Source organism: Oncorhynchus clarkii, chromosome 21 (genome assembly GCF_045791955.1).
Source record: "Oncorhynchus clarkii lewisi isolate Uvic-CL-2024 chromosome 21, UVic_Ocla_1.0, whole genome shotgun sequence".
Classification (NCBI taxonomy): domain Eukaryota; kingdom Metazoa; phylum Chordata; class Actinopteri; order Salmoniformes; family Salmonidae; genus Oncorhynchus; species Oncorhynchus clarkii.
The window spans coordinates 6623090-6639181 of NC_092167.1; the positions used below are offsets into that span (position 1 = coordinate 6623090).

General features: G+C 39.2%; 1 protein-coding gene across 4 annotated transcripts in view; it reads left to right on the plus strand.

The window, feature by feature from the left end:
- LOC139378426 (tetraspanin 11) overlaps positions 1-16092 on the plus strand; it is a 37905-nt gene that overhangs the window by 8943 nt on the left and 12870 nt on the right. For all 4 annotated transcript variants that reach the window (XM_071120590.1, XM_071120592.1, XM_071120591.1 and 1 more), the window contains exons 4-6: positions 12506-12580; positions 13506-13610; positions 14076-14234. In XM_071120590.1, coding sequence (XP_070976691.1) covers positions 12506-12580; positions 13506-13610; positions 14076-14234 — 339 coding nt within the window. The remainder of the gene's footprint in view (positions 1-12505; positions 12581-13505; positions 13611-14075; positions 14235-16092) is intronic.

Sequence of the window (16092 nt, forward strand, 5' to 3'; positions counted from 1 at the left end):
AAGGCGGACGATTCCAACAGAGATCATGAAGACACACTGAGCGTAAATATATATACTGATTGCAATTATTCCCGAATGAGTGAGCGTTCATGTGCAAAGGATTAGCATTTCAATTATTATAATTATCAACTGTGTAGTGTGTTTTGTCTTTCCCGGCCTTCTCAGTCCCTTTGTCTACCAAACCGTCATATCGGTTTAGCCCACTAGGGCACATCCTCGATCATTTCCTTGTAACCATATCTACTTTTGTTTGTTTGTTATGCATTTCTGTGATTATTTAGTTAGTAAATAAATGATTAAGACAATTGGTGTATGGATGACTCATAGTAAAGACTGGGTTCATGCAGATAGCCAACAATTTACGGCGTTTGGAATGAGGCTAACGTGAGGTAAAGAATAATTCATTAATTAGAAGACTAATTGATCAGATATTAAAATATCGGAAAAGTTATATTAGAAAAATTATAACTTTGTAATCTGATGATTTTCCTTGGTGCCCTGACTTCCTAGTTAATTACATTTACATGATTAGTTTAATCACGTAATAATAATTGCAGAGAATTGATTTGATAAAATAACAGTCTTCAATTTAATGATGCCAAAGACACGCCAGTAGCCTGCAAGGTAAAGAGGAAATGGCTGCTTTAACTCTGTTATAGACTATGGTCTCCTAAATGAAGGCTCCCCTGCATCTGTGTGTGTGTGTGTGTGTGTGTGTGTGTGTGTGTGTGTGTGTGTGTGTGTGTGTGTGTGTGTGTGTGTGTGTGTGTGTGTGTGTGACAAACAATGGTTTTGGCATAGCTTTGTTTTTCCTCACCTCCACGCGTCACATCAGTGCCAGGCTGGGAATGAGCATCTGTCTCCCGGTGATGGCCTTGAGCGCCATGCTGCACGCCACACTTTGTGTCCCGCCTCTACAACAGGTGTGCCTAATTAGCCTTGGTGTGTGTGTGTGTGTACGTGTGGGAGTGTGTGTGTGAATGTGCATGAATGTGCGTGTGTGTATAGCTCTCTAAAAAGCTCAACTACCCGTCTTGTTAGTCCATTGTTGCTTTGTGTGTGTGTGGTTGTGTGTGTGTGTGTGTGTGTGTGGCTGTGTGTGTGTGTGTGTGGTTGTGTGTGTGTGTGGTTGTGTGTGTGTGTGGGTGAAACATTCTCACCATTTACATACTCTGCTGTTAAATCCAAACAGTGTTATGTCACAATGATACAGAAGAAGATTTTACACAGCAGATAATGGTTGGTTGGAACCGCCTATCCCCCAGCCACCCCCATTTCTCATTGATAAAATACACATATTGATATCTTCCAGACTAATTGGCTAATAAGGTGCTAATAAGGTCACTGAAACTTGTGTGATGTCCTCTCTTCTCCAGTAGCATACTAATGATGGTTTTGTTTTAACAAAGTGTTTTTCTATAAATGTTGCATTCTGTGGCAACGATTTCTATGAAACATCCACAGTAGATTCATTTATAGTACCTTAGTTATATCACCCCGTAACGTAGCCTTTATAAGCATTGCTGGAAAAAAATCCATAACAGCTCATAGCTCCTTTTAGGAATGTGTTGGATGGACATTGGTGGTACAATGCATTATAACACTTGATTCATTCATAATGGCTGATGACCCATATGAGTGAATATAAATGTATGTATGCCTCCAGTGCATCATATATAACTCATTATTGAAAGGTAGTTTAAATGAGTTATTAGTATTATTATTAATTATCCAGAAGTGACTCAAAGAAAGTCTTACCTGTATTCTGTCTCCCATGAAGCCTGTATTTCAGCTCTATATCAACATAATCATACAGTAGCTCATCCCTGGATCAAAGCTTTTTGATTCTGTCAATATTGCTGTTGTTTTCTGGTGTTTTGTTGCTCCACTGAACAAAGTACTGAATGTACTGGTTTGGAGGTGTTATGTTTTTTTTTACTGAGTATTAGTTTGGAGGTGTTGCAGGGTTTCTTACTATTAGTTTGGAGGTGTTGTAGGTTTTTTTTGCTATTAGTTTAGAGGTGTTGCAGGGTTTCTTGCTATTAGTTTAGAGGTGTTGTAGGGTTTCTTACTATTAGTTTGGAGGTGTTGCTTGGTTTTTTTACTATTAGTTTAGAGGTGTTGTAGGGTTTCTTACTATTAGTTTAGAGGTGTTGCTTGGTTTTTTTACTATTAGTTTAGAGGTGTTGCTTGGTTTCTTACTATTAGTTTGGAGGTGTTGCTGGGTTTCTTACTATTAGTTTAGAGGTGTTGCAGGGTTTTTTACTATTAGTTTGGAGGTGTTGCAGGGTTTTTTACTATTAGTTTAGAGGTGTTGCTGGGTTTTTTACTATTAGTTTGGAGGTGTTGCTTGGTTTTTTACTATTAGTTTAGAGGTGTTGCTTGGTTTTTTTACTATTAGTTTGGAGGTGTTGCTGGGTTTTTTACTATTAGTTTGGAGGTGTTGCTTGGTTTCTTATTATTAGTTTTGAGGTGTTGCTGGGTTTTTTACTATTAGTTTAGAGGTGTTGCAGGGTTTTTTACTATTAGTTTAGAGGTGTTGCTTGGTTTCTTACTATTAGTTTAGAGGTGTTGCTTGGTTTCTTACTATTAGTTTAGAGGTGTTGCTTGGTTTCTTACTATTAGTTTAGAGGTGTTGCTTGGTTTCTTACTATTAGTTTGGAGGTGTTGCTTGGTTTTTTACTATTAGTTTGGAGGTGTTGCTGGGTTTCTTACTATTAGTTTGGAGGTGTTGCTGGGTTTTTATACTATTAGTTTAGAGGTGTTGCTTGGTTTCTTACTATTAGTTTGGAGGTGTTGCAGGGTTTTTATACTATTAGTTTAGAGGTGTTGCTTGGTTTCTTACTATTAGTTTGGAGGTGTTGCAGGGTTTCTTACTATTAGTTTGGAAGTGTTGCTGGGTTTCTTACTATTAGTTTGGAGGTGTTGCTGGGTTTTTTACTATTAGTTTAGAGGTGTTGCTTGGTTTCTTACTATTAGTTTGGAGGTGTTGCAGGGTTTCTTACTATTAGTTTGGAGGTGTTGCAGGGTTTCTTACTATTAGTTTAGAGGTGTTGCTTGGTTTCTTACTATTAGTTTGGAGGTGTTGCTTGGTTTCTTACTATTAGTTTAGAGGTGTTGCAGGGTTTTTTACTATTAGTTTAGAGGTGTCGCTTGGTTTCTTACTATTAGTTTGGAGGTGTTGCTGGGTTTTTTACTATTAGTTTGGAGGTGTTGCTTGGTTTCTTACTATTAGTTTAGAGGTGTTGCAGGGTTTCTTACTATTAGTTTGGAGGTGTTGCTGGGTTTTTTACTATTAGTTTAGAGGTGTTGCTTGGTTTCTTACTATTAGTTTGGAGGTGTTGCTTGGTTTCTTACTATTAGTTTGGAGGTGTTGCAGGGTTTTTTACTATTAGTTTGGAGGTGTTGCAGGGTTTTTTACTATTAGTTTGGAGGTGTTGCTGGGTTTTTACTATTAGTTTAGAGGTGTTGCTGGGTTTTTACTATTAGTTTAGAGGTGTTGCAGGGTTTTTCACTATTAGTTTGGAGGTGTTGCTGGGTTTCTTACTATTAGTTTGGAGGTGTTGCTGGGTTTCTTACTATTAGTTTAGAGGTGTTGCTTGGTTTCTTACTATTAGTTTGGAGGTGTTGCAGGGTTTCTTACTATTAGTTTGGAGGTGTTGCAGGGTTTCTTACTATTAGTTTAGAGGTGTTGCTTGGTTTCTTACTATTAGTTTGGAGGTGTTGCTTGGTTTCTTACTATTAGTTTAGAGGTGTTGCAGGGTTTTTTACTATTAGTTTAGAGGTGTTGCTTGGTTTCTTACTATTAGTTTGGAGGTGTTGCAGGGTTTCTTACTATTAGTTTGGAGGTGTTGCTTGGTTTTTTACTATTAGTTTGGAGGTGTTGCTTGGTTTTTTACTATTAGTTTGGAGGTGTTGCAGGGTTTCTTACTATTAGTTTGGAGGTGTTGCTGGGTTTTTTACTATTGGTTTGGAGGTGTTGCTTGGTTTCTTACTATTAGTTTAGAGGTGTTGCAGGGTTTCTTACTATTAGTTTGGAGGTGTTGCTGGGTTTTTTACTATTAGTTTAGAGGTGTTGCTTGGTTTCTTACTATTAGTTTGGAGGTGTTGCTTGGTTTCTTACTATTAGTTTGGAGGTGTTGCAGGGTTTTTTACTATTAGTTTGGAGGTGTTGCTGGGTTTTTTACTATTAGTTTGGAGGTGTTGCTGGGTTTCTTACTATTAGTTTAGAGGTGTTGCTGGGTTTTTACTATTAGTTTAGAGGTGTTGCTGGGTTTTTACTATTAGTTTAGAGGTGTTGCAGGGTTTTTCACTATTAGTTTGGAGGTGTTGCTGGGTTTCTTACTATTAGTTTGGAGGTGTTGCTGGGTTTCTTACTATTAGTTTAGAGGTGTTGCAGGGTTTCTTACTATTAGTTTAGAGGTGTTGCAGGGTTTCTTACTATTAGTTTAGAGGTGTTGCAGGGTTTCTTACTATTAGTTTAGAGGTGTTGCAGGGTTTTTTACTATTAGTTTAGAGGTGTTGCTTGGTTTCTTACTATTAGTTTGGAGGTGTTGCAGGGTTTCTTACTATTAGTTTGGAAGTGTTGCTGGGTTTCTTATTATTAGTTTGGAGGTGTTGCAGGGTTTTTATACTGTTAGTTTAGAGGTGTTGCTTGGTTTCTTACTATTAGTTTGGAGGTGTTGCAGGGTTTCTTACTATTAGTTTGGAGGTGTTGCTGGGTTTCTTACTATTAGTTTGGAGGTGTTTCTTGGTTTTTTACTATTAGTTTAGAGGTGTTGCTTGGTTTTTTTACTATTAGTTTGGAGGTGTTGCTGGGTTTTTTACTATTAGTTTGGAGGTGTTGCTTGGTTTCTTACTATTAGTTTAGAGGTGTTGCTGGGTTTTTTATTATTAGTTTAGAGGTGTTGCAGGGTTTTTTACTATTAGTTTAGAGGTGTTGCTTGGTTTCTTACTATTAGTTTAGAGGTGTTGCTTGGTTTCTTACTATTAGTTTAGAGGTGTTGCTTGGTTTCTTACTATTAGTTTAGAGGTGTTGCTTGGTTTCTTACTATTAGTTTAGAGGTGTTGCTTGGTTTTTTACTATTAGTTTAGAGGTGTTGCTTGGTTTCTTACTATTAGTTTGGATGTGTTGCAGGGTTTCTTACTATTAGTTTGGAGGTGTTGCTGGGTTTCTTACTATTAGTTTGGAGGTGTTGCTGGGTTTTTATACTATTAGTTTAGAGGTGTTGCTTGGTTTCTTACTATTAGTTTGGAGGTGTTGCAGGGTTTTTATACTATTAGATTAGAGGTGTTGCTTGGTTTCTTACTATTAGTTTGGAGGTGTTGCAGGGTTTCTTACTATTAGTTTGGAAGTGTTGCTGGGTTTCTTATTATTAGTTTGGAGGTGTTGCAGGGTTTTTATACTGTTAGTTTAGAGGTGTTGCTTGGTTTCTTACTATTAGTTTGGAGGTGTTGCAGGGTTTTTTACTATTGGTTTGGAGGTGTTGCTTGGTTTCTTACTATTAGTTTAGAGGTGTTGCAGGGTTTCTTACTATTAGTTTGGAGGTGTTGCTGGGTTTTTTACTATTAGTTTAGAGGTGTTGCTTGGTTTCTTACTATTAGTTTGGAGGTGTTGCTTGGTTTCTTACTATTAGTTTGGAGGTGTTGCAGGGTTTTTTACTATTAGTTTGGAGGTGTTGCAGGGTTTTTTACTATTAGTTTGGAGGTGTTGCTGGGTTTCTTACTATTAGTTTAGAGGTGTTGCTGGGTTTTTACTATTAGTTTAGAGGTGTTGCTGGGTTTTTACTATTAGTTTAGAGGTGTTGCAGGGTTTTTCACTATTAGTTTGGAGGTGTTGCTGGGTTTCTTACTATTAGTTTGGAGGTGTTGCTGGGTTTCTTACTATTAGTTTAGAGGTGTTGCAGGGTTTCTTACTATTAGTTTAGAGGTGTTGCAGGGTTTCTTACTATTAGTTTAGAGGTGTTGCAGGGTTTCTTACTATTAGTTTAGAGGTGTTGCAGGGTTTTTTACTATTAGTTTAGAGGTGTTGCTTGGTTTCTTACTATTAGTTTGGAGGTGTTGCAGGGTTTCTTACTATTAGTTTGGAAGTGTTGCTGGGTTTCTTATTATTAGTTTGGAGGTGTTGCAGGGTTTTTATACTGTTAGTTTAGAGGTGTTGCTTGGTTTCTTACTATTAGTTTGGAGGTGTTGCAGGGTTTCTTACTATTAGTTTGGAGGTGTTGCTGGGTTTCTTACTATTAGTTTGGAGGTGTTTCTTGGTTTTTTACTATTAGTTTAGAGGTGTTGCTTGGTTTTTTTACTATTAGTTTGGAGGTGTTGCTGGGTTTTTTACTATTAGTTTGGAGGTGTTGCTTGGTTTCTTACTATTAGTTTAGAGGTGTTGCTGGGTTTTTTATTATTAGTTTAGAGGTGTTGCAGGGTTTTTTACTATTAGTTTAGAGGTGTTGCTTGGTTTCTTACTATTAGTTTAGAGGTGTTGCTTGGTTTCTTACTATTAGTTTAGAGGTGTTGCTTGGTTTCTTACTATTAGTTTAGAGGTGTTGCTTGGTTTCTTACTATTAGTTTAGAGGTGTTGCTTGGTTTTTTACTATTAGTTTAGAGGTGTTGCTTGGTTTCTTACTATTAGTTTGGAGGTGTTGCAGGGTTTCTTACTATTAGTTTGGAGGTGTTGCTGGGTTTCTTACTATTAGTTTGGAGGTGTTGCTGGGTTTTTATACTATTAGTTTAGAGGTGTTGCTTGGTTTCTTACTATTAGTTTGGAGGTGTTGCAGGGTTTTTATACTATTAGTTTAGAGGTGTTGCTTGGTTTCTTACTATTAGTTTGGAGGTGTTGCAGGGTTTCTTACTATTAGTTTGGAAGTGTTGCTGGTTTTTTACTATTAGTTTGGAGGTGTTGCACTATTAGTTTGGAGGTGTTGCTGGGTTTTTATACTATTAGTTTAGAGGTGTTGCTTGGTTTCTTACTATTAGTTTGGAGGTGTTGCAGGGTTTTTATACTATTAGTTTAGAGGTGTTGCTTGGTTTCTTACTATTAGTTTGGAGGTGTTGCAGGGTTTCTTACTATTAGTTTGGAAGTGTTGCTGGGTTTCTTATTATTAGTTTGGAGGTGTTGCAGGGTTTTTATACTGTTAGTTTAGAGGTGTTGCTTGGTTTCTTACTATTAGTTTGGAGGTGTTGCAGGGTTTCTTACTATTAGTTTGGAGGTGTTGCTGGGTTTCTTACTATTAGTTTGGAGGTGTTTCTTGGTTTTTTACTATTAGTTTAGAGGTGTTGCTTGGTTTTTTTACTATTAGTTTGGAGGTGTTGCTGGGTTTTTTACTATTAGTTTGGAGGTGTTGCTTGGTTTCTTACTATTAGTTTAGAGGTGTTGCTGGGTTTTTTATTATTAGTTTAGAGGTGTTGCAGGGTTTTTTACTATTAGTTTAGAGGTGTTGCTTGGTTTCTTACTATTAGTTTAGAGGTGTTGCTTGGTTTCTTACTATTAGTTTAGAGGTGTTGCTTGGTTTCTTACTATTAGTTTAGAGGTGTTGCTTGGTTTCTTACTATTAGTTTAGAGGTGTTGCTTGGTTTTTTACTATTAGTTTAGAGGTGTTGCTTGGTTTCTTACTATTAGTTTGGAGGTGTTGCAGGGTTTCTTACTATTAGTTTGGAGGTGTTGCTGGGTTTCTTACTATTAGTTTGGAGGTGTTGCTGGGTTTTTATACTATTAGTTTAGAGGTGTTGCTTGGTTTCTTACTATTAGTTTGGAGGTGTTGCAGGGTTTTTATACTATTAGTTTAGAGGTGTTGCTTGGTTTCTTACTATTAGTTTGGAGGTGTAGCAGGGTTTCTTACTATTAGTTTGGAGGTGTTGCTGGGTTTCTTACTATTAGTTTGGAGGTGTTGCTGGGTTTTTTACTATTAGTTTAGAGGTGTTGCTTGGTTTCTTACTATTAGTTTGGAGGTGTTGCAGGGTTTCTTACTATTAGTTTGGAGGTGTTGCAGGGTTTCTTACTATTAGTTTAGAGGTGTTGCTTGTTTTCTTACTATTAGTTTGGAGGTGTTGCTTGGTTTCTTACTATTAGTTTAGAGGTGTTGCAGGGTTTTTTACTATTAGTTTAGAGGTGTCGCTTGGTTCCTTACTATTAGTTTGGAGGTGTTGCAGTGTTTCTTACTATTAGTTTGGAGGTGTTGCTTGGTTTTTTACTATTAGTTTGGAGGTGTTGCTTGGTTTTTTACTATTAGTTTGGAGGTGTTGCAGGGTTTCTTACTATTAGTTTGGAGGTGTTGCTGGGTTTTTTACTATTAGTTTAGAGGTGTTGCTTGGTTTCTTACTATTAGTTTGGAGGTGTTGCTTGGTTTCTTACTATTAGTTTGGAGGTGTTGCAGGGTTTTTTACTATTAGTTTGGAGGTGTTGCAGGGTTTTTTACTATTAGTTTGGAGGTGTTGCTGGGTTTTTTACTATTAGTTTAGAGGTGTTGCTTGGTTTTTACTATTAGTTTAGAGGTGTTGCTGGGTTTTTACTATTAGTTTAGAGGTGTTGCAGGGTTTTTCACTATTAGTTTGGAGGTGTTGCTGGGTTTCTTACTATTAGTTTGGAGGTGTTGCTGGGTTTCTTACTATTAGTTTAGAGGTGTTGCAGGGTTTCTTACTATTAGTTTAGAGGTGTTGCAGGGTTTCTTACTATTAGTTTAGAGGTGTTGCAGGGTTTCTTACTATTAGTTTAGAGGTGTTGCAGGGTTTTTTACTATTAGTTTAGAGGTGTTGCTTGGTTTCTTACTATTAGTTTGGAGGTGTTGCAGGGTTTACTATTAGTTTGGAGACTATTAGAGGGTTTCTTACTATTAGTTTGGAAGTGTTGCTGGGTTTCTTACTATTAGTTTGGAGGTGTTGCAGGGTTTTTATACTATTAGTTTAGAGGTGTTGCTTGGTTTCTTACTATTAGTTTGGAGGTGTTGCAGGGTTTCTTACTATTAGTTTGGAGGTGTTGCTGGGTTTCTTACTATTAGTTTGGAGGTGTTGCTGGGTTTTTTACTATTAGTTTAGAGGTGTTGCAGGGTTTCTTACTATTAGTTTGGAGGTGTTGCTTGGTTTTTTATTATTAGTTTGGAGGTGTTGCTTGGTTTTTTACTATTAGTTTAGAGGTGTTGCTTGGTTTCTTACTATTAGTTTGGAGGTGTTGCTGGGTTTCTTACTATTAGTTTGGAGGTGTTGCTGGGTTTTTATACTATTAGTTTAGAGGTGTTGCTTGGTTTCTTACTATTAGTTTGGAGGTGTTGCTTGGTTTTTTACTATTAGTTTGGAGGTGTTGCTTGGTTTTTTACTATTAGTTTGGAGGTGTTGCTGGGTTTCTTACTATTAGTTTGGAGGTGTTGCTGGGTTTCTTACTATTAGTTTGGAGGTGTTGCTTGGTTTTTTACTATTAGTTTGGAGGTGTTGCTTGGTTTTTTACTATTAGTTTAGAGGTGTTGCTTGGTTTCTTACTATTAGTTTGGAGGTGTTGCAGGGTTTCTTACTATTAGTTTGGAGGTGTTGCTGGGTTTTTATACTATTAGTTTAGAGGTGTTGCTTGGTTTCTTACTATTAGTTTGGAGGTGTTGCAGGGTTTCTTACTATTAGTTTGGAGGTGTTGCTGGGTTTCTTACTATTCGTTTAGAGGTGTTGCTGGGTTTCTTACTATTAGTTTGGAGGTGTTGCTGGGTTTTTATACTATTAGTTTAGAGGTGTTGCTTGGTTTCTTACTATTAGTTTGGAGGTGTTGCTTGGTTTTTTACTATTAGTTTGGAGGTGTTGCTTGGTTTTTTACTATTAGTTTGGAGGTGTTGCTGGGTTTCTTACTATTAGTTTGGAGGTGTTGCTGGGTTTCTTACTATTAGTTTGGAGGTGTTGCTGGGTTTTTTACTATTAGTTTGGAGGTGTTGCTTGGTTTTTTACTATTAGTTTGGAGGTGTTGCTTGGTTTTTTACTATTAGTTTGGAGGTGTTGCTTGGTTTTTTACTATTAGTTTGGAGGTGTTGCTTGGTTTTTTACTATTAGTTTAGAGGTGTTGCAGGGTTTCTTACTATTAGTTTGGAGGTGTTGCTTGGTTTTTTTACTATTAGTTTGGAGGTGTTGCTGGGTTTTTTACTATTAGTTTGGAGGTGTTGCTTGGTTTCTTACTATTAGTTTAGAGGTGTTGCAGGGTTTCTTACTATTAGTTTGGAGGTGTTGCTGGGTTTTTTACTATTAGTTTAGAGGTGTTGCTTGGTTTCTTACTATTAGTTTGGAGGTGTTGCAGGGTTTCTTACTATTAGTTTGGAGGTGTTGCTGGGATTTTTACTATTAGTTTGGAGGTGTTGTAGGGTTTCTTACTATTAGTTTAGAGGTGTTGCAGGGGTTCTTACTATTAGTTTGGAGGTGTTGCTGGGTTTTTTACTATTAGTTTGGAGGTGTTGCAGGGTTTTTTACTATTAGTTTGGAGGTGTTGCTGGGTTTCTTACTATTAGTTTGGAGGTGTTGCTGGGTTTCTTACTATTAGTTTAGAGGTGTTGCAGGGTTTGTTACTATTCGTTTGGAGGTGTTGCTGGGTTTCTTACTATTAGTTTGGAGGTGTTGCTGGGTTTCTTACTATTAGTTTAGAGGTGTTGCATGGTTTCTTACTATTAGTTTGGAGGTGTTGCTGGGTTTCTTACTATTAGTTTAGAGGTGTTGCAGGGTTTTTTACTATTAGTTTGGAGGTGTTGCTTGGTTTCTTACTATTAGTTTGGAGGTGTTGCTGGGTTTCTTACTATTAGTTTGGAGGTGTTGCTGGGTTTCTTACTATTAGTTTGGAGGTGTTGCAGGGTTTTCTACTATTCGTTTGGAGGTGTTGCTTGGTTTCTTACTATTAGTTTAGAGGTGTTGCTGGGTTTTTTACTATTATTTTAGAGGTGTTGCTTGGTTTCTTACTATTCGTTTGGAGGTGTTGCAGGGTTTTTTACTATTAGTTTGGAGGTGTTGCTGTTTTTTTACTATTAGTTTGGAGGTGTTGCTTAGTTTTTTACTATTAGTTTGGAGGTGTTGCTTAGTTTTTTACTATTAGTTTGGAGGTGTTGCAGTTTTTTTTTTAGTGAGGACTGGTTTGGAGGTGTTGCAGGGTTATTTACCGAGGACTGGTTTGGAGGTGTTGCAGTTTTTTTTTTACTGAGGACTGGTTTGGAGGTGTTGCAGTTTTTTTTTTACTGAGGACTGGTTTGGAGGTGTTGCAGTTTTTTTTTACTGAAGACTGGTTTGGAGGTGTTGCAGGGTTATTTACTGAGGACTGGTTTGGAGGTGTTGCAGTTTTTTTTTTACTGAGGACTGGTTTGGAGGTGTTGCAGTTTTTTTTTTACTGAGGACTGGTTTGGAGGTGTTGCAGGGTTTTAACTATTAGTTTATAGGTGTTGCAGTTTTTTTGACTGAGGACTGGTTTGGAGGTGTTGCAGGGTTTTAACTATTAGTTTATAGGTGTTGCAGGTTTTTTTTTTTTTACTGAGGACTGGTTTGGAGGTGTTGCAGGGTTTTAACTATTAGTTTATAGGTGTTGCAGGTTTTTTTTTTTTACTGAGGACTGGTTTGGAGGTGTTGCAGTTTTTTTTTTTACTGAGGACTGGTTTGGAGGTGTTGCAGTTTTTTTTTTAGTGAGGACTGGTTTGGAGGTGTTGCAGGGTTATTTACTGAGGACTGGTTTGGAGGTGTTGCAGGGTTATTTACTGAGGACTGGTTTGGAGGTGTTGCAGGGTTATTTACTGAGGACTGGTTTGGAGGTGTTGCAAGGTTTTAACTATTAGTTTATAGGTGTTGCAGGGTTATTTACTGAGGACTGGTTTGGAGGTGTTGCAGGGTTATTTACTGAGGACTGGTTTGGAGGTGTTGTAGGGTTTTAACTATTAGTTTATAGGTGTTGCAGTTTTTTTTACTGAGGACTGGTTTGGAGGTGTTGCAGGGTTTGTGGTGTTCTGTTCATTGTTGTTCCCTCATGAGATAGTGGTGTTTTATGTCTCTCTTAGTTCTCAGTACATTTAGCTGTCTGTGTCAGAAATCAAAACCTCTCTCGCTTTTATTTTTCTCTCTCTCTTGCTCTCTCTCTCTCTCAAATATTAAATGTATCCCCCCCTCTACACTGTTCGCTCCCTATTCCCCCCTCTCTTTCTCTGCAAGGAGAAATATGACAGACATCTCACACCCCAAAATTCATTTCTCCTTATTCTGCATAGTCTGTCATATTGCTCTCTATTCCTCTGGTCTTTTTTCGTTCTCTCTGTCAGCTTTGGGAATGCGGGTGCGTGACAATACAAAGACACTTGATGGAACATTTTATATCTGCATTGTCACAATAACTGAGTGACTTTTGGTAGGAGTCTGAGAGTGAGTGTTGGTAAAGATGTTAAGTGAGACTGTTCTAAACAGAGACATGCAGTTAATGCTGCATTTTGTCTTATATTCAAGAGAGAGTTTTGCCTGTAAGTGTTGAACTGAACTGTGTTAAGACTGATCTCTCTGTCTCTCTGTCTCTCTGTCTCTCCAGTATTTCTGCTGTCTGTTATTGATCTTTCTCATAGAGCTGGTGGCAGGAGTCCTGGCCTACGTGTATTACCAGAGGGTGAGTGACTACTTCTCCACCTTCATCTTTTATCCTCTTGTGTACCCCCCCCCCCCCCCCCCTGTATTTGTTTTCTTTTTAAATACATCTATTCATTGAGTCTGGAGTGCAGTTCTGGGACTATCTCCATTGCATTTGAGCGGCCATGTGTGTGCATGCTTACCTGGTGTGTGTATGATACCTGTGTAAAGACCATGTATCTGGAGCCCTGATCTCCAGACAGAGCTCAACCCTGAGCCCTGATCTCCAGACAGAGCACAACCCTGAGCCCTGATCTCCAGACAGAGCACAACCCTGAGCCCTGATCTCCAGACAGAGCACAACCCTTAGCCCTGATCTCCAGACAGAGCACAACCCTTAGCCCTGATCTCCAGACAGAGCTCAACCTTGAGCCCTGATCTCCAGACAGAGCTCAACCCTGAGCCCTGATCTCCAGACAGAGCTCAACCCTGAGCCCTGATCTCCAGACAGAGCTCAACCCTGAGCCCTGATATCCAGACAGAGCACAACCCTGAGCCCTGATCTCCAGACAGAGCTCAACCCTGAGCCCTGATCTCCAGACAGACCTAAACTCTGAGCCCTGATCTCCAGGCAGACCTCAACTCTGAGCCCTGATCTCCAGACAGACCTCAACTCTGAGCCCTGATCTCCAGACAGACCTCAACTCTGAGCCCTGATCTCCAGACAAACCTCAACCCTGAGCCCTGATCTCCAGACAGAGCTCAACCCTGAGCCCTGATCTCCAGACAGATCTCAACCCTGAGCCCTGATCTCCAGACAGAGCTCAATCCTGAGCCCTGATCACACAAGCAAGGCAACCCCACTTCACTCTCCTCTGCCACTCTAACTGAGGTGTTCTCTCTCTCTCTCTCTCTCTCTCTCTCTCTCTCTCTCTCTCTCTCTCCCCCTTCCCTCCCTCCCCTAGCTCAGTGAGGAGCTGAAGCAGCACCTGAATGAGACCATGACAGAGAACTACGCCCAGCCAGGGAAAGAGGCCATCACCCTGGCTGTGGACAGACTACAGCAGGATGTATGGACTCAATCTCCCATTAGCCTTTGCTTAGTTTTTCTTGAAGGGACAGGAGCGCCAGTGGTAAAGCTGGTTGATACTAGTTATGGTACATAGTTGTTACACACACACACACACACACACACACACACACACACACACACACACACACACACACACACACACACACACACACACACACACACACACACACAATCATCCCTTTTCACCTTGAAGCATGTGAGGTTCAATGTTAATCATATGCGAGGTCACATCCACTATATGGGTACAGTATGATGCAAGATGTCAATGCAGTCTGTAATACGTAGTTATGACTACTTGGTTTACAAATGTTTTTTGTGATGTGTTTTTTCTGCCTCTTCATTTTGTTGTTGATTGATTTGAATTAGATGTGATGGTTTTCAGACATCAACTAAGTGTAGCTAATGATAAACACAATTCCACTTTTCTTCTTCTGTTGGTCAGTTCAAGTGCTGTGGCAGCAACAACTCATTTGATTGGCTGCATAGTGTGTACATGACCTCGGCTGTGTCGGAGGGCAGGGTGGTCCCGGACAGCTGCTGTAAGACCATCACCACCCTCTGTGGCCGCAGAGACCACCCCTCCAACATCTACAAGACTGAGGTGGGTGGGACCATTGGAAAATCATCATTCAACAGCAAATATGTGCCAAATGGGTTCCAGCAGACTTTAGGATGTCATAACTCGACTCTTTCACGGTAAAAATGTGTTATGTTGTCATTCTATTTCATATCGATGACAGCAGAGTCCAGCACTGTCAGTGGAATGGAACGGTCCATCATGATTTCAGATCTAACCATTTGTTCATATTTAATGGATCAATGCAATTCAAGTTGGATCCTAAAATATTCCTTCAAATAAATCTTTCAAAAAAAATGAATGGATCTCGACATGGAACAATTGATGAATATTTCAGGACCAGATGGTTATATTGGGCATCAAATGATTTCTAATGTCTGAAATGGGGACAGACAGATGATATGTCCCTCAGAGCTCAACTGTCTCCTTTCTTATTCTGTCAATGAAACTGAAGCAGTCAAATACTCTGGTTTGGAAAGTCACTTTAGCCAACAACTTTTCTCTACTTGACAGGCTTTCTTATCAGTAAGGGCTGAGAGTGTAAGAGCTCGGAGAATATTTCATACAATATTTGAGATGCTCCTTTCGCTTTTATCTGTGACAAGCAGGAGAAGTCTGTGCTTGTTTCTCTCTTTCACACACTCACACACACACACACGTCTCGCTCCTTCGTTCCCGCTATCATCATTCCACTTGTCAATGTCACTCCAGTTCAGAGGAGTGAAACTTTGATAAAATCTCTTTATAATTAAACAAAGTTTATATGGGTGGAACTGAAATATTTACTGTGCATTTAGGGAGTCAGCTGTGGTTGACAGCTCCCCACACACTCGGAAAACACTTGGGTTGAAAATGTGCTCGTCAATGTGTTTTCACTTGTCTAGGAAGCCGAGATGTCCTCATAACTGTGACTCACAACATGGCTTAAAACAACCTACTTGGTCAAAGCTCTTTGGTAAAACAGTATGACACTGGATGTACGGAGGTGACTGCACATGGACGTGTCCGTGCACTCCATTCAGCCATGGCTCCTCAATGCCCCCTCTACCCACATCTGAGTGGTGTGTATGTGTGTGTGTGTGTGTGTGTGTGTGTGTGTGTGTGTGTGTGTGTGTGTGTGTGTGTGTGTGGTCAGAGAAGGAGCCTCCTGAGAGAGGCCTAATAAATCCCACTGTTCTCTCTACTTCTCTCAGGCTGCCTGTTAGCAGTTGATGTTACTCTTCAATAACACAGACCCCAAAGCAAATCAGGGGGAGAAAAATAGGTTTATTCAAAGAGGAAAAATCTAGATGTTATGCTGAGAGGTAGATGTTCATTATTCCCTGTCCTCAGTGATTCTCTCCACAGAACAAAGAGACAGGATGTAATTTATAACCCAACCCTAGCCTGGGGTTGACCAATTAGAATTCCTTGCAAATAAACTGGGCCACTGGCCAAATAACAAGTATCCTATTTCAGGCTCAATGCATAGACAAATTCCTCCCATGTCTCTGACCCATTGATCATTCATTCCCTATTACAGAAAAAACACTATTTCCATTCATGGTTAATTCCCTCTTGACCTTTAGCCCTCTGTGTTGTGTATTATCTTAAAATATCTTTACACTGCCCAAGTCCTTTATCTTACTGTAGTTTGTTCTCTGCAGTGTAATTCTGTATCACACACACACACAATTAACGCAGCAATTTGGAGACAGACATAGAAAAAGCTGGAGAGGGTAGGGTTGATAAATATACTATGGTAAATGAAGAGCATAGCTCAATTTCAATTATCCTTGTTCACACCCCCTCAAGGATTTAAAAGCATTGGTTTGATCCAAATATGATAGACACTGACTACACCAATCAGGTGTGTCTGTGTGTGTGTGTTCATAATGTATAC